This window comes from Dunckerocampus dactyliophorus, chromosome 1 (genome assembly GCF_027744805.1).
Source record: "Dunckerocampus dactyliophorus isolate RoL2022-P2 chromosome 1, RoL_Ddac_1.1, whole genome shotgun sequence".
In the NCBI taxonomy this organism is placed as follows: Eukaryota; Metazoa; Chordata; class Actinopteri; order Syngnathiformes; family Syngnathidae; genus Dunckerocampus; species Dunckerocampus dactyliophorus.
Window position 1 is genome coordinate 22801234 of NC_072819.1, and position 23160 is coordinate 22824393.

The window sequence follows — 23160 nt, forward strand, 5'->3', positions numbered from 1 at the left end:
AAGTCGCCAATCAGAAACCTCTTTGTAAAACTGTCAAAAAATTGTAGATAAATTAATTACCTTTTGTATATGTTTTTTTTAAGTTATTCTTTACATTCAAATACTTGGATATTCAAAATTTTGAACCCCAGAAGAAAAAAAATGTTGACCTTTAAAAATAAATCAGAAATAAAACAGAATAATATAAATGATATGTGTATATATATATATATATATATATATATATATATATATATATATATATATATATATATATATATATATATATATATATATATATTGTTATCATTCCATTTCTTTGATGATTGGCTCGACATAATGACATGCTTCATGCAGCATTATTGTTGACTAATATGAATATTCCTCTACAAAATGATTTATTTCTTTAATCAAATTTGACCATGTAAACAATGAAACCCTATTTTCTCCCAAAATGGTTTTCAATAATAAAATATAGACACATATTACAACCCTGTCCCAATATCTAAACCAGTTTAAACATGTTTTCGTCTAAATGCTTTGCTTATTGCAGCGCTTACATTGGATATATTTTTTTTTCAATCATGCTTTGACCTTCACTGGCATGAAAAATAACATTACATTCATTTTTTAACACAAGTTGGCATCTGAAAAATGGAAGAAACAGTTTGAACATCAGCGTTGAAGTGGTCTCAGTGGAGCTGTCTCTGAAATATTCCATGCAATTTTGCTCAATGTAATCCTGCAGGGAGGCCCTGCTGTCATTATGTTTCATGTCCAAGTATTCCTTAAAGCGACATGTGGAATATGGGGCTTAATATGTATGATTTGACATTGAACAAACTCTTTGTGTCCTTATGATTTGTGTTTCGATCTTGTTTTTTTTTTTTTTTTCTGTTTCTCAGTGTGTCTTATTGAGCCTGGTGATGTCTGCAGTGTGCTGCTGTCTGGAGTGGCAAAAACAGGAGAAGGGAGAGGACCGATTCACAGCTTTAAATAAACATGCTCTCCTCCAGCAGCTGAGTCCTGCAGACACATTTCTTCCCCCACACATTACACAGACAGTGAGTATGTACAGTAGGGAAAATAGTATTTGAATCCCTGCTGTTGATTGTGTAGGTTTACCCCCTCACAAAGATATGAATATAACAGAGAGAGACAGAATGTAAAAAACTCCACAAAAATAACATTAATTAAAACTTATAAATGAATATGTATTTGATTGAGGGAATGTCGGGAATGGATGTTGTAGGGCTGTCATGATTGACTTGTATCCATTGTGTGGAAGTCGGGAACAGTATTTGTTGATTGACAGTCCATGGTGGTGGTCACCCTTTGTAAGAAGGTGACTGGAGAGAGAAGGCATGACCATGTCCTTTGCTGTGTCCTGTGGGGGGTGCTCCAGGAGTACGAGGTTGGTGGCAAGCTACTATGTGCCATTCAGTCTTTGTACAACGGGAGCCTGGTTTGCATTGCCGGCAGTAAGTCGAGCCTGTTCACAGTGAATGTTGGCCTCTGCCAAGGTTGCCCTTTGTCACCGATTCTGTTCTTATTTTTATGGACTGAATTGCTAGATGTAGCCAAAGCATTGAGTGTGTCCAGTTTGTGAACCTTAGGATTTAATGGGCAGTTTGCGTCTGAGTGTGAAGCTTCTGGGATGAGACTCAACACCTCCAAATCTGAAGCAATGCTTCTCAGCTGGAAAAGGGTGGATTGCACCCGATGGGTTGGAAGTGAGGTCTTGCCCCAAGTGGAGCAATTCGAGAATTATGTTCATGAGTAAGGGACGGCTGGAGCATCAGATTGACCGGCAAATTGGCGCATCTGCAGCAATGTTCCCTCTAATTTTGCAAGTGTCTGAGCATACACACAAATGACCTGAGCATTCCTTGGACCTTTATGAGCGCCATCAGGCCTGCACACTTGTACAGTCATGGACAAAAGTCTTGTCATAGGTAGACAGTATGAAGTAAAAACCTCATAACTCCCTAACTAATCCTCCTATTGTTGAGAACTATGGTTCATATGAATAAAACGCAGCCTCACATGCCTTCCACAGGTCATCTAGATTCTTTGACTTTGGCTTCCAGGTGTCTTCCTTCATTTTTGCCCAAACGTGCTCAATAATGTTCATGTCTGGGGACTGTGCTTGCCACTTTTCGAGAACTTTGATCTTCTTCTGCTGCAGAACTTTCTTGGTAGAGGCCGATGTATGGCATGGAGCACCATCCTGCTGGAAGATCTGACCCCTCTTGTGTTCTGGAATGTAGTGGGAAGCAAGAATCTGTTGATATTTGATGCTGTTGATGTTTCCATCTACTTTGCATATCTTCCTTCCTCCTCCATGTCGGATGAACCCCCACACCATTATCTTCACGCCTCCGAATTTGACCGTTTTCTGGGTGTACCTTGGATTTAGGCGGGTTCCTGTAGGTCTGCGGCAGTACTGGTGACGCTTAGGGTGCAATTCTACTGAAGATTCATCTGAAAAGTCAACTTTTCCCCACATTTTGGTGGTCCAGCCTTTCTCAGGGGTGTGGTCTTTAGCAAACACAACTCGATTAGTCAGCTGCTTCTTCTTCAATGCTGGCTTCTGTGCTGCAATACAGCCTTCCAGAACACCAGAACACAAGAGGGGTCAGATCTTCCAGCAGGATGGTGCTCCATGCCGTACATCGGTCTCCCAAGAAATTTCTGCAGCAGAAGAAGATCAAAGTTCTCGAAAAGTGGCCCGCACAGTCCCCAGACATGAACATTATTGAGCACGTTTGGGCAAAAATGAAGGAAGACACCTGGAAGACAAAGCCAAAGAATCTAGATGACCTGTGGAAGGCATGTGAGGCCGCGTTTTATGCCATCCCAGATGCCTTCATCAACCAGTTGTACGAGTGCCTGCCCAGCCGAATGTCAACTGTCATCCAAGCAAAAGGAAGCCACAGCCGATACTGAAATGATCAAATCTCTCATGGTAAAAATGTTCAACATGCTTGTTGCTATGATGCTGTGATGTTGTTCTGAAACAAAGAAATGTTTGTTGAATAAATTTCAATAAAGTGTAAAACGTGACAAGACTTTTGTCCAGCTCATAACCTGTCTATTTGTGACTGTTACGTAACTGATTCAAGACGGTTCGAAGACACGTTGTGTCATTTTTACCAGAGAATGACGAGGATGTGAGGAGGATTAGTTAGGGAGTTATGAGGTTTTTACTTCATACTGTCTACCTATGACAAGACTTTTGTCCATGACTGTAGTGTCACACCCATCCAAAACCTGAGAACTTGAGGTATTCCAACTTCCATTCTGTGGTATTTTGTAAATGAGTGGGTTCAAAAGATGTAGTTTTCTGTAGCTTTCTTTATTGTCAACCTCAGACAGAAAAAGCCGTAGAACTAGCTCATCCGATTAATAATCGGACTCTTGTAGGAAACCCAGAGTTTATAATTTCATCGTCCATTTTTTTCTTGTTTACCATTTATTTTGTAAATTATGTATACTTTAATTTCCTTTCTGTTTTGCAACAGCCTGTTCAGGCACGATTTCATCCTGGAAATATACTTGAAATTGATGCCATATTTGTTGTATATGTTTACTTTTGTAAATCTGGCCATCAAAATAAAAGCACACTAGTACTACATGTACGTTTAAGCTACACATGACATTCAGTCCACATTTGCTACTTTAGCTTTGCAGCATGTTTTTCAGAGCAGCCCTTTCTCATTCAAAAAAGAAAAAATATCACCCAGATTCACTTCTTCCAGTCCAACTGCTTCTGCTTGGTGTGTGGATGTGATACTGCCTGATCGTTTCACCATAACACGGGTTAGCAAGCAGCCTGCAGCTCTCTTAACTCCACTGCTCCATTAGCTATACGTTAAACTGGAATACAGCGGCATATACGACGTAACACACTGTAAATGAATTGATTGGCTGTGTAAGTAAAAATAAATCTTATCATTGGCTGGACAGTGTTCATCATTGTGTTACATGTTGTTACCGCTTGTTGTCACCTGCCAATCACAGAGTTGCATTGCAAAATGGCACATAATAAAATGTTTTGCGTTTATTTTATTTACAGTTCATGTTGGATTTTATTTCATGTGCTGTATAAATTTGCTGTGAGCTGAGAACATAGGAGCAGTGTGCGATTGCGCAGGCACGCACCTTACAGGAAACATTGATCTGCTGTAATGCGGTGTCTGTGCTGGACCAGGTGACGTGTGTTCTTGGCATGCCTAGCTGGGAGGAGGCCCTGTGCCAGACCTTGACGTGCTGGAGGGATTATGTCTCGCAGCTGGCCTGGGAACACCTCTGTAGCTGGAGATCGGGTTTCCCTATTGAGAATGCTGCCCCCACGACCTGGATCCGGATAAGCGGAAGAAAATGAATGGATGGATGGATGATTGAAGGAAATAAGTAGTTCAAGCAGCTCAACCGCTTCTTGTAGTCGGTAAACGGGGTTGCTCACATCTCAGACAGGATTTTCATCTACTCTTATTTACAGATACTCTCCAAATCCTGAACGTTTGCTCAGCAACTCAGATTCAGGTCACTCCACAGATTTTTGATGAAATTATGGTCCGGAGACTGGCTTGTTCACAGGAGGATCTTGATATGCTACTTCTTGAGACACTCCTTTGTTGCCTTGACAATATGTTTTGGTCATTTTTGGGCCCTCATGACTGAAGGCCCATGTGATGTTAATGACTGGGTTTTTCAACAGGACAACGCTCCAGTTCATAATGTCCGCCTGACAAAGGACTTCCAGAGGAATAACATCACTTTTTTGGACCATCCATCTAAATCCAATTGACAACATTTGGAGATGGATGGCAAGGGAAATTTACAAAAATGGACACCAGTTCCAGACAGTGGTTGCTCTCCTTGAAGCCATCTTCACCATCTGGAGCAACATTTCCACTAGCCTCCTGGAAACATTGGCATCAAGCAAGTCCAAACCATTTTTTCAGGTGTTTAACAAGGATAGTGCAGCTACTCATTAGTGAGTCCTTATTTTGAAATTATTATATCTATTTTAGGGGGGGTTAGGCACCTGGAGGCGGAGATGGCAACGCGCAAGGGCAAGACTGAGAAGCAGCTTGACAAAAAACGAAAGAATAACTTCAATCCAAGGAGTGACCGAACACAAGACCACCTTATTTTCAAGTGTATCCACCGGTCATCAGGCCATCCAAAAAGAGTAGGCATGGAGCACCATTGCAGGAAACATAAATGCCGTTTCCACTGAGAAACGGACCACCGCAGAGGTTAAAAAGAAGTGGTCTGACTTAAAATAGACTCCAAAAAAAAAAGATTAGACTGCACTGGAGGGATCTGGAGGAAACGGGAGGTGGGCCATCAATCAGAAACCAAACCATTTCGGAAACTCTAGAAAATATTTACACAATCATGATGGAAAAATAAAGTCAAAATACATAGTTTGTGTGTGACAATTTATTTTTTCTGTGGTTACATTTGATTAGACGCTGCCTAATTAATACAGCAGCCCCGTGCTCTGGCTCAAGACGTGGCTGGGGGCGCATGTCGTTATCTGGGTGTGCTCTGTGCGCAATAGGCACACCACGTTTCATTGCGATGTTATTCTGATGATCCTGCACACCTGCAAGAACGGAGAGGGAAGCCTGAAACAGGACATCAAATATTCGTCACTTTCAGCAAATAAATCTAATGGTCCTTTTACATTCTCTCTCTGCGCAGCGCACGTCCAGCCAGCTACTTTTTTTTTTTTGATGAATTGGGATTTGAATATATATTTATCCATGGAGTATATTTTAGTTGTTTTGATGATAAATAATTGTTGGGATATTTTATTTGCACTACATTTTTTGGGATCAGGTTGCAAAATCCATCATGTGGGCGATTGCGCATTAAAAGTGCAAGCTTTGCTTGTGCGTAAGAGTCCTCCTGAGCGTTCATAGAATTTGTTCTTAGATCTAAGAACTGTGAGTTAAGAACACGTTTCGTGAATGCCAAAAATCTTCGTAAGAAGGCTTTAAGAACACATTTGTGCGTAAGAACGTTTCGTGAATGAGGCCCATTAATCTTGATGTAAATGCTGTTTAACATGACACCAGTCCATGCATTAACTTGCCCTTACCCTTTAGTATTATTCCTGGCTCCTCTCCTTATATATTTACATGTTATTTGACTTCACTTATTAGCTACAGCTAAGTAGCTGAACCTTTGCAGCCAGCAAATATAGAAAACTGCTAGTGGCTTATTTTCTCAGACTGCACCTCTACTTATCTAGAAAACTTTCCTTGCCATTGCCTTTCTCACAATTATCTTGACTAGCGATGCAGAGCAAATTGTATTTAAGAGTGCAGAAATGTAAACAGCAAATTATCCGCTTTTTGCACGCGAACATGTTGAATGGAAGAAAAGCTGTTCTTGCTGCTGAAAGATTTGATTTGTTGTAGCAGTAATGGTGTTTACTGCAGGGAGTTAGTGTGGGGGAACATTTCATAGCCTGCAAATGAAGTGTTGATACTAACAAACTAAATTTGGTTAGGTGAGATAACAGCTCACCTGTCACACCAGATGCTTCATTTCACAAATTCATCCCAGAAAGTGCCAATAAGGGTGGGAGGAAAAAACATTGCAATGGGTTTGGATGAACCTTTGTTTTCTGTTCCATACATCACAGTGGTGATTGGTTCTATTAGGAGTGAAAGAAAACAACTAAGAAAGAAGAAATGGAAGAAGAATTTTGAGAAAAGTTGCAAGGAATAAAGGAACAGAATAAATGCATACAATACAAGAAAAAAGACAAAATGTATATGAGAATAGAGGTGTAACATTACTGGGAAAGAAGTACTATGAAATAGTATAAACATTTGATATTTTTAAAATTTGTAATATCATGAGGAACGAGTTATTTTATAATGCTGGGGCCTATCCCGGTTGACTTCGGGTGAGTACACCTTGGTCTGGTTGCCAGTCAATCGCAGGAGTACAATCCCATTTTTAAAAAATTAAGTAATATTAATATTGAGGAGAAAGTCGTAATATGATGACGTTAAAATTGAAATTTATTTGGCAAAAGACATCATTACAGTATATTAAAAGAAAAAAATCTGTATCATATTTTTCAAGAGGGGTTCCAGCGAACCACAGTGAGAGCCATTATCCACACATGGCGAAAACATGGAACAGTGGTAAATCTTCTCAGGAGTGGCCGGACAACCAAAATTACCCCAGGAGCACAGCAACGTCTCATCCACACATCCAGTTGTTTTTTACAAAAGACCCCACAACAACATCCAAAGAACTGCAGCCCTCACTTGCCTCAGTGTTCATGACTCCACCATAAGAAGTGGTGGAGTCACTTGGCAAAAATGGCCTGTATAGCAGACTTCCAAGACGGAAGCCACTGCTGAACAAAAAGAACATTAAGGCTATTCTCAATTTTGCCAGAAAACATCTTGATGATCCCCAAGACCTTTGGGAAAATACTCTGTGGTCTGACAAGACAAAACTTTTTGGCTGCATTTCAGAAAAAGAACATCATACCAACAGTAAAATATGGTGGTGGTAGTGTGATGACCTGGGGTTGATTTGCTGCTTCAGGACCCGGGAGACTTGCTGTGATAAATGGAACCATGAGTTCTGCTGTCTACCAAAAAATCCTGAAGGAGAATGTTTAGCCATCTGTTTGTGACCTCAAGCTGAAACGAACTTGGGTTCTGCAGCAGGACAATGATCCAAAATACAAAAGCAAGTCCACCTCTGAATGGCTGAAGGAAAACAAAACGAAGACTTGGGAGTGGCCTAGTCAAACTCCTGACCTGAAAAAAAACTGCCGGGCAGCCGGGCGCTGCATCTGTCCACCAGTTCACCAGCTCCAGAGGAGCCCAGAGCTCAGAGGGAGGTTCCTGTGGCTCCCACTCCCCTTGCAGCGGTGTCCAATGGAATGCTTTGCTGGGATTAAATGCATGATGGGAAGCTGTTAAAATAGTTGTTGTTTTTTATTTTAAACTCGTATTTGTATTGTATATTTCTTAGCTACCTTTTTAGTGTTAAGTAGCTGTGTGATGATTTTAGCGTTCTTTGTAAGATGACACCGTGAGTCAGACTGTTATTTTGAATAATGCCCTCCTGTGATTTCCAGTGAGTTGACAAGCTCATTGAGAGTTTTTCATAGCTCATAATTGGCTTCTGTCAAATAAAGAGGTACCAACTTGAAAGGCAGTCTTGACCTCTCAATTAGCCTTCTCCTTTTCCTCTGCCGAACTAGTATATATTTCTACTTATTGAGTAACTGCTTTAGTTCTTTTGTGACCCAGGGTTTATTGTTAGGGAACACTGTAGTGGTTTTGGTTGGAATAATACTGTTAACACAGAAAGAGATATAATGTTATTATTTGAGGCCAGTAAATTTAGTACATTTTTTTTGTTCTTCTCTCTAAATTTAATGGGTGCGACTTAAACACCAGTGCGTCTTATACACCGGAAATTTAAAGTTAAAAATATCTTTCTGTGTAACACCTTTCTGAGTCCTAAATACCCTGTTATGACGTGGACATCTGCAGCTAATAACCCACATACAGTATGTACAAGTCTTTTTTTCTCTTTAAATTTAGTGGGTGCGGCTTATATTCCGGTGCGCTCAATAGCCTGGAAATTACGCTAAATAAAAATGTTAAAATATTTGAAAATAAACATTTTTAGTAGTATAAGGAAACAGATGTAAAGTTATTAGACTAAACAGGAAAATTTCCTAGGATAAAGTTGTAATATTATGGAAAAAAAAAAACAGTACAAGATAGAGTTGTAATATTACCAGAGGAAGTTATAGGAAATATTAGGAAAATAAAATGCCATTGTCTTGGTAAAAAGCCATGTTATAAAGTCATAAAATTCTGATAATAAAGTTGCATTTTTGAGATAGGAAAATACATAATTGAAAAGTGGAAGTCATAATTGTTGAAAATAGATACAGTATATCTTGTGGTCCTTGTTGTTTATTTAAGATATGGAGAAGCTTTTGTGTGGTAAAAGTTTTTTTTTTGTCCTGTTGTCCTGACAGGTATGTGGATGAAGCCCAGTCGAATGTCAAGGATGCGGGAGAAGAGAGCTGACTTCGTGGCAGGATGTCTATGTGGACGGGTCATTGTGGCTGGTGGTCTAGGTCAGTACTGTTCTCATTTTCCTCTTTGCTGCCAACCCACTATCACCATGTTCTTTCTACCAATGAAGTCCCAACAAAGCAAGTAGCAGCCATGCACCAGCACCACTCGCTTATATTGGACAATGGTAATAATAATTGTTGCAGCCAGCATACACATACACACACACACACACACACACACAATAAACATTCTAAAAGAAAATTAATTTCCCATTTGCTTTTCATTTTCTCCTTCACTGAGCTACATTTGTTCAAGTGAATCCAGTGTGAGCAATCGTTACAATTAATCAGAGGTCAGACACTCCTCAATGACATGTATGCTTATTAAGCAGATATTGACTCTCTGTTTTGCCACTGTAAGCAACATTGCTCATGCAAACTGGTACAAGCTCAATTTAAATGTCTTTTTCATCCTCTGTGACTCTCTGGAGAGTACACACACACACACACACACACACCTCGTATTAAAGGTGGCATGATGTTTTGTTAAGTAAATCATTTGGAGCAGCAAATATTTATTTGTTGGCAAAGTGGAGTAACTTTAGATTGAGAAAGAAAACATATTTATTTTTATAGTTTATTTCTTTAAACACCAGTAATTTTTTACTTTCAAAATAAAAGTGTATTGAATTGAATAGGTACTAAAGTAGGTATTAAAGTAATTTGAACATGATATTACCACACATGATATCACGTCTTAAAATGGCAACAATCAAGTTGTATTTTTTTATTCCAAGAGAAAATACTTCAAAATAATAGAATAATAATAGATAACAATAAAACTAGTCACAATAGAACAATAGTCTAGTCACAATATTACAGGAAGTGAATTATATTTTTTTCAGCAAAAAAATGCTACAATGGTAATAGTTTGATTTTATTTGAACATGCATGTAAGTTACAATGGAATACATCACATAATTCAATTCACAGATCCACATGTCCAAAAAGAATAGGAAGAAGCAAAGCTTATTTAATCCTACCCCCCATCCGTTCCACATCTTGTGCAGTACATTTATCCACTTCCTGTATTCCATATGTGATTTTTTAATTATTCATTCCACATATTCCACATATTGAAATGCTGTGGGTTTTTAGTGTTGTTCTCACATGTGTTTCAAGTTTAGTTTTTCCCTAAAATCATATTTCTCCTCTCTTGTAGAAAAGTATTGTATGACATTTTTGCATAGCAGGTTATGAGCAGGTTACAATGACAATAGCGGTGTAACATTACCAGAATAAAGTTGTAATATTACTGAAAAAAGGAGATATATAATATTATGAGAATAGGGTGGGAATATTACTGTCAAGAAAAATTATCATGTAACTAGAATAAAACTGTATTAAAAAAAACACCTAATATTATGAAAATAAAGACATAGTATTATGAGATAAAAGTAATATAATTACAATAATATTGATATTGACTAATATGATATATAGACTATTATGAGAATGAAGACCTAATGTAATAAATTTGAACGTTAGAATAAAGTTGTAATATTACAGTGGAAAAAAGAGGCGAAACGTAAGAATAGAGTCTTAATATTACAAGAAAAAGTCATACAATTACAAAAATAAGCTGCATTTCTTCTAAAAAATATATATATTTTTCAGGAAAAAATATTAATATTTAGAGTTGTAATATTACAAGACAAAATCGGAATATTACAGGAATTAATAATTGTTATACAGGTATTACTAGTTAACCTGCGATTGGCTCACGACCAGTCCAGGGTGTACCCCGCCTCTCACCCAAAATCAGCTGGGATAGGTACCAGCATACCCCCGTGATCCTAATGAGGATAGGTGACATAGAAAATGGATTGATGGCTATTAATAGTTAATAATTATTTTTCATGATTGGCACTCTTCTTGGTCTGCTGCCCTCTGCTGTCTCGTTGCAGCTCTGCAGAGGAACACTCTAGTGCTCATGTGGCCCACACAGCTGCATCCAATTAGTAATCAGGCTTCTTAAGCCATGCTGTCAAGCCAGTTCCTTGCCAGGTTGTTGTCTGACTTCGCCAGCTTCGTGCATGCTTAGTTTTCTCCTGCCACATTGCTAGTATTCCTTGTGAGCCTTTATTCCCTGCTGCCAACTGAATTCAGTGTTTAGCACCCTTGTATTTTCTTATTTGCTACTTTGTTTGACCTTTTGTCACCGGTGTCTTTTCTTGTACTTTGTTTTTCCTCCTTTGTGAGCGCTTTCTGTTATTATTAAATACCTTTTTACACCATCTTGCCTTTGACTCTGCTCTGGGGTACGGAACACTTGGCACCCGTGCCAGCGGCCGTAACAGAACAATCTGGCCAACAGGGACCCCGCGGAGACGCGCCCTTTAAAGCTGGAGCTTCAGAAACAAGCCCAGTGGATGAACTAACAAGAGGAACAGTTTAATCAACGGGCCGCAAGCATCCAAGGGCTGGTCGAGCACCAGGATGCTTGTATGCAGGCTGTGGAGACACTGCTGCACAACTTGCTTAGTCACCTCCAAGATGGCGTCTCCCCTCCCTCCAGAATCCCCAGCGAAACAGCCACCGGTTCAAGCCAGGACGCCGATGCTGCAGCCGAGGTTGCTTTCCTTGCACCTTGTCCACAACTACAGTATCTCGGAATGCTTTTCTGCCAACTCAGACGTACGTACCTTCCTCACACAATGTGAGGAAGGTACGTACGTATAGCCACAACTCCATTTTGAGCTGCGAGCTGCTACATTCCACTCGGACCAAGCAAAGGTGGCATTTGTCATGTCTCACCTCACCGGTAGGGCTGGTTACTGGGCCACCGTCGAGTAGACTCGTTCTCTGTATGTGAGACGTACCAGTCAATGGAGCAGATATTCCAGCGCCACCCTCCCGTTCGCGAGGAGGCACGTTCCCTCCTGCATCTGCAGCAAGGGCGTCGTGGTGTGACAGACTATGCCACCGAGTTCCGCACACTCGCCACGATAGCGACTGAAACGCGCTGGCTCACCTGGTTGCCTTCATCCTGAGACTCACGCCGAAATAAAGACCTACTAGATACCATTGGAGACGCCCAAGGATCTTGATGATTTCACTGCCTTGGCCGGGTGGATAGAGAAGCAGCTCAGTGACCACAAAGACCAGGTTGCTTCATCTGGACACCACACGCTCAGTTTTCCCAGGATGGTATCATCGGTGCTTGGCGACGACTGTGGGATCGCACCCGTCATTGCGACACCCGCTCTTCCATCGCCTCCTCCGACTGACATCCCCATGCAGCTGGGAGGACGCTCGCTTGCATCCATAGAACATGCCCGTTGGATCAAGCAGCACCTCTATCACTACTGCAGACAACCATCTCATCACATCTCCAGGTGCCCTACTCATTCTGCAAGAGGTATCAAATCTCCCTCTGGTCAAGTCTCGTTGGGTCCTTCTGCTGCCTTCTCAGCTCCACCCATGCCGTGTGATACCTATCTTCTCCTGACACTCGCGTGACACACCAGCAGACTTCAGCTACCTGGCTCCATATTCGGTAGTGGTCACAACATTGAGGTGTCGACTCTCATTGACTCGGGGGCTGATGATTGCTTTTTGGACTCTAGTTTCACTAAACATCTCTCTATTAACTAGATGTACGTGCCTCACCTAAGGAAGTTCTCTTATTAGATGGGCGCTCCTGGCGGTCGTCACCCACTAGATCGAATGTCTGTTTACACCTGTCTGGTAATCACTATGAGTCGATTTGCTTTTTTCATCCTGCCCTCTCAGTGCGCACCAGTAGTGTTAGGCCTCCTGTGGCTACGTCTCCACAACTCGACCACTGACTGGTCGAAACCGGCCATTAATTGCTGGAGCCACGCCCATTAACTGCGCTCGGCTGTTTCGTCTCCTCCGGTACGGAGTAGCCCCGTGGAGGAGATCAATTTGTCCAAGGTACCGGAGGAGTACCATGATCTTAAACAGGTATTCAGCAAGGATAAATACCAATCTCTCCCTCTGCATCGCCCCTACGACTGCACGATTAAGCTTTTGCCTGATACTGTTCTGCCAATCTCTAAGCTACATAACATATCTGCACCCGAGCAACTGGCACGAAAGACTATATCTTCTCCTCCCTCGCAGCCAGTCTCATTTGTGCCTCTTGCCCGGTGACAGCTGGCTTCTTCTTTGTAGAGAAGAAAGACAAAACACTCCATCCATGCATTGGCTACCATGGCCTTAATTACATAACCATAAAAAACAAGTATCCGCTCCCTCTTATGGACTTCGCATCTCTTCACTTTACCGCCGTCTTTACCAAATTAGACTTGCGCAACGTGTACCATCTCATTAGGATTAAGGAGGGGGGCGAATGGAAAACTGCATTTAAGACTCCTATGGGCCACTTGGAATATCTTTTGATGCCTTTTGGCCTTACTAATGCCCGGTAGTTTTTCAAAGCCTCATAAACGGCGTCCTCTGCGACATGATAAAACGTTTTTTCTTTTGTTTATCTGGATGACATCCTGATTTTTCCCCAAAACATCCAGGAACATACCCGACACTCCAACTGGTTTTACAGCGGTTATTAGAGAACGGGCTCTTCGTTAAAGCAGATAAATTAGTTGTCCATCCATCCATGCATTTTCAATGCTGCTTATCCTCATTAGGGTCGCGGGGGTATGCTTATTACTATTAATTCATAATAATGTTTGAGTAAAAGCCATACTATTACAAAATTATAATGATATCATATTATGAGAAAAAGTGCTATTGTTACTACAGAGGACCACTTGGTTGCTATTTATAAATGAAACACTTGGGATGAATCGCTTTGTAAATTAGAGGGGGGAAAAAAGGTAAAGGAAGACAGAAGGAAGATTGTTTGAGACAAGAGGCCTTGAAGAGGATAGCGCTAAAAAAAAAAAAAAGTGAGGGACGACAGAGATAAGAGGAGATAGGAGAAATAGATGAGAGAGAATATAAAAAGAAAAAGAATAGTAATGCTAAGAAAATAGAATAAAAGTGAAAGGCGTATGCAGAATTGAAGGAAAGCAACAAAGGGAGGATTAAAGCAGCTATCGTGAATGAACGTGACATATGTGGACCGACATCAAAGTCATGACAGGAAGCCTTTTGAGCTGCAGGAAGAGTGTGTGATGTATGTGTTTTTGTATAAATTTAACCACGTGACGCCAGTCTCAATGGAAACAACCTGATGCTAACGAAATGTATAATACAAGCCACCGCTGCAAAATAAGTCATTTGGTAACATTTCATCTTTAAATAGGCCCTCTGGTTCTCTACTTTAATTGAAGTGAATACCTTGTAGAGTCAGTCTGGCGGGTAGGCAAATGTGCCATTGAAGTAATGAACATTTAATGAATATTGCTCTACAGTACATTTGCATTTAAATGTGTTTCTTCCTGCTACCTTGCTAAAAAGAAAGGTGAGTCAGGAGAAATACAATATAATATGAGTGTTCATATTGGGCTATTCCTCACTTAAATTGCCTTTTTTCCCATCACTGCTTATTTGTTTGATTCGTAGGATTCTTTTCAGTTAGGAGCCTTTGTGGGATGACTGATGCTGTTGTTTGACGTTTGATTCAAGCAACAATAACATGTTTTCTGATCACATCTTGGAAACATCAGCCAACGGTGGAGTTAGTCGACACCTCCACAGAATGACCACCATCATTGTGTGTCTAGCAGCGGAGAGATTTGAGAGGAGAGCAGCAATAAGAGCCTCTTACACCATGAGAATTAAGCAAAGAAGATTCACCTGGTCAGGCAAGAGCTGAAGAGTTTGGAGTGGCCGTTCAAGGAGGCATGGAAAGAGGAGAGAGGACCACTATAGAGCTGTGCAAAGTCCTCTGCAAGAAACTATTGACTTTGAGGAGAGCGAAGGGGCACAGGAGGAGAAGAAAAAGGAGAGCCAGGAAGAGGGCTGCCTTTCTCACAAATCCATTTGGTTTCACCAAGCAACTGCTCGTGCAGAACTGCAGCGGCCAGCTAACCTGCTCCATCGAAGAGACTGACCACCACCTAAGACACACCTTCAGCGACAACACCAGCAAGCAAGACCTGGTCCACTGCCAGCTGTTGATTGACTCACCTGCACCAACTCTGGAATTTGATGGGAAGGAGCCTAGCTTGAAAGAGATCCAGGAGGGGGTCACGAAAACAAGAGGTAGCTCAGCCCCAAGACCAAGTCGCGTACCATGCAGAGTTTACAAGAACTGCCCAAAGTCGCCCCACAGGCTCTGGAAGATCCTGAAGGTGATGGAGAAGGGGAAATGTGGCTGACCAGTAGCGTTTTTCAAAAAGTGTGTGCATTCTAAAGGAGGAAAAATCAAAGAACATTGATCAGTTCAGATCTATCTCTCTGCTAAGTGTTGAGGAAAAGCTATTCTTTAGCATTGCATCCCGAAGGTATTGGGAGCACACGGGTGTGGTCACCCAGCTTATCAAAGAAGCCCAAGAGAACAAGGGGGACCTGGTGGTACTGTGGTTGGACCTCGCAAACGCCTATGGGTGCATGCATGCCCCACAAGCAGGTCGAGGAGGCACTGTACGGACACCATGTTCCAGGAAAATTCGTAGATCTTGCTCTGGACTACTATTAAAACTTTTTTTCTTCTGGATCCACAACCTCAGACTGGTACAAGTTGGAAAAAGGAATCATCACAGGTTGCACTGTTTCGGTGACCCTTTTTGCCATGAATATGCTGGTGAAGTCTGCTGAGGCCCTTCTGTCATGATGTCCCCACAACATCTCCACATAGCCAGCTGCCATTTGACACTTCTTCACAACCTGATGCTCCATTGTTCCATTGAAGGAAAAAGCACCCCAGATCATTATGCTACCCCCTCCACTGTGCCATGTGGAAAACAGGTGGGATCTCCATTTCATGCTAGTAACATTGGAAGCCATCAAGACCATCATGGTTCCATTTTTTCTCATTATCTCATCAACTTTCTTCCACCTTTCAATGTCCCATGTTTGGTGCTCTGATGCAAATTCCAAATGGACAATTTTGTGGCCTTGAAGGAGAGGAGGCCTTTTAAGATGTTTTTTCTTCTTAAATCCCTTCTGCCGCAGAAGCCATCTGATGGTTATTGGATTGCGCTCGGCACTAGTAACAACCTTTATTTGGGCCGAGGATGGTCCCGCGTCTTGACGGACAGCCAGTTGGATCCTCCGGCTATTTTTTTGGGGTCTACCACTTCACTTTTTTTGTTCTTTGTTCTTTCTTTGAAGAAGTTTCAAATGACTGCATGACTGCATCCAATCTCAGCAGCAATGGTGCGCTGCAATAGGCCTTGCTTATGCAGCTCAACAATCCCACCTTGCTCAAACAGAGAAAGCATTTTTGCCTTTGTCATCAAGAGATAATGTGTGAAATTTTCTGATGTTTAATTTGATATTTTGCAATATGCTAGGGCTCAATTAATGAATTTGGGAACCCTAACTGTTCAACCAGTTTGGGAAAAAAAAAAATTAAGAATTAAAAAAAAAAACATTTTATCATATATTATCAGTATTAGTGAAATAGCAACCTAGTTGTTTGTTGACTCTCCTTCATTGATCACCATTAACTTAACATTAGCATCATAACTCCTGTGTAGTTTCACATTTTATCGAGTGGGTCTATGTGTCGCGGCTGCATTTCCCTGGATCACTGGTGTGTGAGTGACAGGAATAAAAGCTCTGACTCGCTTGAGGCGAAGTCGTTAGTTGCCACCTGTTGTATTGCATGCATAAGAATGCACAAATGTAATGTTTTAGACCTCTTTTGTAGGGAAAAAGCATATTCTTACAAAATGTTTGATAGGAAACACCATGATTTAATGTTTAATAAATAATAAATTGTTTTTTGGTGCAAATAATGAACAGTATATATTTAAAATAGGTTTTTAGTCAAGTATTGACGTTTTAAATTAATGTATCATTATTATTACTTAGTTTTATTCATTTGTATTACATACATAATACAAATTATTATTACATAATTTTAATTAATATAATATTAATGTGTATGTGTGTGTAGTCATATAAACAGAAGCAATGACTGCAGTATTTTTCTATCTCTACTTTGCAGGCAATGAACCCTCACCTTTGGGCTCCGTGGAGAGCTACAACCCAGTAAAGCGACGTTGGGAATACGTGGCGCCCATGCCCACTGCCCGCTGCTCGTCTGCGCTCCTGCAGACCCCCGACATGCTTTTCGTCATTGGTGGAGTGTCACAGGGGCCGAGCAATGCCGTAGAAGCTCTCTGCTTACAAGAGACAGTGTGACAATAACACAACATCTGATGATTTATTCAATGTAGTTTGGAAACAAGCCAGATGACATGGAGCTAGAAAGTATTCTCCACATGTACTTTTCTATCTTCATGATGGTACAGGCATTTTGTTAAAGACACAAAAAGGCATCTCTAGATATTTGCTGACAGAGCTGGATTGACAAATACAAAGACAGCTTGAATTGTTGTGACTGACAAGAAGGAGAGACAGCTTGTCTTCTCTGCAGAAGATGCACAAAAACGAGCAAAAAAATACACACACTTACAGTGTACTAAAAAAATCACATGCCTTTGAACTGTTGAGCATTTTTCAGAATAAAAGCAGGGTATTTTTGTGGATATTCTAAAAGGAACATAGGGCCATATATGTGTCACGCTCCCCTGCTGCTGCTGTGGCATTGTTTTTCTATAATGCTGTTTTTTCTTATGGTGGTTGAAGGAATACTCTTGTTTTTGTTTGGAACTTAGCATTGCTGAAGACCACAGTGTCAACATCAGAGTCTGTCTACAGCCTGCTTGAGCAGCGGCGTAGCCTGGATGACCAATGCCCTTGGGCAAGGCAAGAAAATGTAAGAAAGATTACAACTTTTAAAAGTTTATAAGCTGTTATGTTTTGCGGCTCCAGACAATTTTTCTGTAGTGGGCGAGAGGGCAAAATGGCTCTTTTGATCGTAAAAGTTGCCAACCCCTGCCTTAAACAGGAACTGCATTTTTAAGAAAATTGCAAATGCAAATATATATAATTTGCAATGATTCCGAGTACCACTGTACATGCCTCACTATAAGAAAGAAGAACCAGGTTATTGGTGATAATTAAACAGCTATAATGAAATATGTAGTGGTATATCATTACTAACTACACCTTTTAGTTGTTAAAAAATTACTAAAAACATTACAAGGTATAAAGTAATTTATGGCTATCTGCGGGTAAAATTTTAACTTTCCATTTTAACGTATCTCTAAATATATTTAACCGCTTCCCCTCAAGAAAATATACCCCATTTTTATGAAAACATTCTGGTTGATTTTAAGTAAATTAACTCCTTTATTTACCAAATAGATGATGCAAGCACAGTTCTCAACTTAAAAATGGCAATTTAAAACCCACCCATAACTGTGTATTGGCCCATGTCCCACTGGTTGGGAACCTCTGTGTTAAAGCATCAAGGGGAATATACAGTGTGGCTTAAATTAATTTGTAAATATTAAAAATTGGTGAAAAATGTGTTCAATTTAACATAAGCAGACAGATTTTTAAACCAGTCATGAACCCTGCTACTAATAACAGCCGCCAAGCAACACCACTGGACACTGCAAAAACTGAAATCTAAACAGGATTAAATAATCACGGAGCATATCAGATATATTACTTTAAAAAAGCAAAATAATTACCAACTGAATCACAAATGTTGCTACAATTAAACAACATCATTTCTGTGTTTTTTAGGCTGTAAGAGAATAATTATAAGAGGGATTTTAATAGAAATGTAGACTTTTTTTTCCGTCATACACATAGACCTAGATGCACAGAAAACGTTTATTTTGGGTATGTCATTTTTGAGCATGAGTCTAAAAAAAATTGTTTTGAACTGTTGCTTAGATTTCTCAGATTTTGCAGTGAACTAAAGTGTGTGACCTTCGACCACACTCACTGTGCTTCTCTTTGCTAGAAAATCAAGCTGGCTGTGGTTGAATTTGTTGTGCTACACCTTTAAAGTGTAGCACCCTTGATCCTTTGTAAACACTATCAACCATCACTGCTGACATGTTGTATTTGTTCCCTTGGTTTTAAAGAACGACAGCAACACAGTGAATTTATTACCTCAGATTGACACATTTTGAAGTAGAAATCATCTCAAGGTGATGCAACCTGAGCAACCTTTTGAAGCGTGAAATTAGTTTGAACGAGACAGTCGTTGCCATTGTTCCTTGTTTATGTACAGGAGTGCCCACCATTGTGATTGTTGCATTGTCTCATTTTTATGTTTTTAGGATGCAATATGTAGTACATACGGATACAGTTAGGGTGTGCTTACACTAGGCCTATTGTACCACGCTTCACACCTTAAGTACGTCGCATTTTGCTCGTGTGAACACGTTGATCCAATGTATCCAAGTATGGCACACTTAATATCCTGAAAGAAGGGGGCTGTGGCACGGCGCTATTGCAAGACATGCACAGACACGAAATCGCTCCTCCCAAGTTCTCAATAATAACCGATTATTATTATAACATTTCATAATAGAAATAGGATACAAAGACAAAAAAGTCAAACGCACCTGCGACTACATTTGTAGGAGTAATAAAGACGTGTTGTTTAGTTAATGGTGATCATGCTTTTCCGGTTCTTAATGATAACCGATACGTTTCAGAATATAAATCAAATACAGACTCAAAATAATCCGTAAGTCAAACCCACGGGGTGCTTGCTTACCTGCAACTGTATTCGTGTGCGTAATAGACGTGCCATTTCATTAATGTGATTAATCCCCGCCAGTTCTTAATGATAAATGACACATTTGACAACAGAAATAAAATACAAAGAGTCAAAATAAACCAAAAGCCGTGGCACGATTGCTGACTCACGGCTACATTTGTGTGCGTAATAAAGATGTGCCATTTCATTCATGCAATTCATCTTCACCATTTTTTTCTGATAAGCAACACATTTTATAATAGAATAGAATAAAAAATAACACAAATAATAATGTGAGCGCGCCTCTCACTACTGGTAGTGTAAATCCGATGCTCCTACAGTTGTTCAAGTCGCATACTGTCGAGCCGACCTATACGTTATCCAAAGGTGTGTATTGCGATGTGAGATTTGGGGAAAGGCAAGCAAAAGTTCTTCTTGTCATCTGAAAATTATTTTAAAAATTTGTGTCCATGAAGCAACTCACGTAATTGTCCCACAACTCCTGGCTGCAACGCCTTACCCACATGCTCCTTGGAACGTCTCAGTAAGTTCTCTACAAACTGCCACTGCCAAAAGCTTTATCCTCTTTCTTCTTCATCTCCTTTGTAAAAAATAATTTGGTTAAGAAATTGTTGACTCCGGTTGCACACAATCCTTGAAACTGCCACAAATGCGCCAGGACTGAGACATTGTGGCCAATGTCTCAGTTAGGGCCATGTGACATTGTGTTTTTGTGTGTTTTGTTAATGTGAACAACTACATAAAAAGATTGAAGTTTAACTAAGCAAACTGAATTGGTCATCATACCCTGCAGTGTGGATGTAGCCTTAGTGCGGTGCTTCTCAGTTATTTTCTTTCATGCCCCCACTAGGGGGCAGAAATGTTTTACGGCCCCCCCTCCAACTTGAAACATTGTTAAGAAACTGATATCTATTTATTCATTTGTACTGTACAAACTGAACTCGAAACTGAAATGCAACAAAATGGAGAGCAGTGAAGCATCCAAGCGTATTTAAGTGTCAAATTGCATGCTGAGTACGACAAATTCATACATGTTGGCAGGTCTGCACTAATATTGAAGGTCCTCTCTGGCTGTCACGCTCCCTCTGACAATTCACCCCCCCTCCCCACCCACTATTTGAGAAGCACTGCCTTAGTGTCAATGTGCCCATACGTACTTTAGGGAGATGAGAGGCTGGTGCAGCTCAGATAGAATGCCAATTGGTTATTTTTGGTTCTCCATGATGTGCACCCTTTTGATTGTGTTAGTATTTATTATTAGACCAGCCATCTGGAGGTTGTGCAGTGTCCTCCTCTGCTCAAAATAATCCCTCAAAAGAATTGTACAGCCATACAAGGTGGTCCTGGTTCTTTCATTTTGTGTGTGTGTGTGTGTGTGTGTGTGTGTGTATTTTTTTTTAAAAGCCACAGTGGCTCCATGTTCCATCCATGTGGGGTTACTTTCACCATTGAAGTAGAACCATGTTCTTAGCCAGTGGAGGATAAGAGAGAGCTTCAGGATGATTCATTGGTAGCAGGTTGATAGACGGCAATTACATGCTGGAGCGTTTAAGCAGGCCATGAGAGGATGATGGTGCGCACAAGGCAGCATCTACGTGTATGTAAATAGAGACTCAGGATGAAAGACAGCTGAGGTGGCTTGGGCATCTAGTCCGGATGCCTCCCGGATGCCTCCCTGGTGAGGTGTTTCGGGCATGCCCAGCCGGGAGAAGGCCCCGGGGAAGACCTAGGACACGCTGGAGGGATTATGTCTCACAGCTGGCCTGGGAACGCCTTGGTGTCCTCCCAAGGAGCTGGAGGAGGTGGTCGGGGACCAGGAAGTCTGGGCTTCCCTACTGAGCCTGCTGCCCCCGCGACCCGGACCCGGATAAGCGGAGGAAAATGGAATGGAATGGAATGAAAGACAAACTGACTCCCATGACAGGAACTTCAGTATACATTTAGAGTTAGTGACATTATATTAGTGTTGATTACTCAAAAAACTACTATTATTTATAACAAGGAGTTCAACCTGGGAGAAGTACGCACACATTACATATTGGTGAAGATCCAAAGTGTGGATTCAGGATTATTCGTTGCTTCATCAATTACATTACTTTTTATCATTCAGTAATAATTATGTCTTTTTAAATTTTTTGCATATGAGTAAATAATTCAACCCCGTTTTCCTCCTTTTTTTTTACTAAGCCATAGCAGCATCACTGCAAAGGCTTAAGTGGAATTATTTTCTTAGTTAGTATTTATTTATAATTAAAAATAATTACATTTTATTTAACAATAATATATTTATTTAATCATAAATGTATTAGGAACATGATACAGAGTAAATTTACAAATGATTTGTTTTTCTACCCCCCAAAAATGTAACTCGAATAGCATTACCGCCACCTACAGGACTGAAGTGAAACTATTTACAAGTACACTAGAATGATTTGTTCATTTATTTATGAATGTATTGGCAGGTTAACAAGTCATTCAGCAAATTATTTATTTAGAATTGTTTGTGGCAATTTAGGACACATTAATTGTTAAATGCTAAATGTTTTTTTTTTAAACTCTTTACTAATTTTGCATTATTTATAATTGCAATCAAATATTGATTAAAATATACAGTAAATATTTATGACAAGTTGACTAATTTTTTTTTTTGCCTTATTGTTTTTTTTCCCTTTGTTAACATTACTGCCACCCACACACACACACACACACACACCTTACCACTCTTGTAAAGATATTGAGTGGACAAGCAGTAGCTTTGCGTTAAGGTGATGCATTGCAGCAGGTGGGGGGGGTGAGGGGGTGGGGTGAGGGCGGGGCACCAATGTGATTTTTTTTTGCATGGGGCCCAGCATTTCTGGTCCCTGCATTGCAGCAAAAGGTTCCCCAGCATATCATCATATCATTACCGACACCAAACAGTCAGGTCCCAACTAAAAAGGACACACGGAAGATGTTGATGCGTGTGTGCTGTATCTGCATCAGCATTTGTGGCTGTGCTGTGTTATTCTTTCATTTATTTTTTGCACATTTATGTGTTTGTGTTGGGAAAGTTCAGTAAAGACAGTTCAACAGCTGCAGGTAGCATCAATATGTTCCTCGAACGTTAGTATTTCTTTGTGCTTTTTCGGTAAAAAAAAAAAAAAAAAAAAAAGACCATGACTTTGAAAGATGAGAATGTTTTTTTTTTGCTTTTGTGTTATTTTGTGTTGTGGATTCAGGTTATGAGGTGGCACATTTGCTGTGCTGTTGTTCAGATGTGAGCTCCTGCTTTCCAAAATGCTTAATTCACGAGGGGGTGTGACGTACGCGATAATCTCGGTTTGATAGTCTCTCGGTT

The 23160-nt window shown here is 40.4% G+C and overlaps 1 protein-coding gene across 4 annotated transcripts in view; it reads left to right on the forward strand.

Annotated features, from left to right (window-relative positions):
• Window positions 1–22587, forward strand: part of LOC129170207 (kelch domain-containing protein 8B-like) — a 177458-nt gene extending 154871 nt beyond the window's left edge. For all 4 annotated transcript variants that reach the window (XM_054757555.1, XM_054757636.1, XM_054757794.1 and 1 more), the window contains 2 exons: window positions 9029–9130; window positions 17181–22587. In XM_054757555.1, coding sequence (XP_054613530.1) covers window positions 9029–9130; window positions 17181–17377 — 299 coding nt within the window. In that variant the 3' untranslated portion in view covers window positions 17378–22587. The remainder of the gene's footprint in view (window positions 1–9028; window positions 9131–17180) is intronic.
• Window positions 22588–23160: the final 573 nt, after the last annotated feature.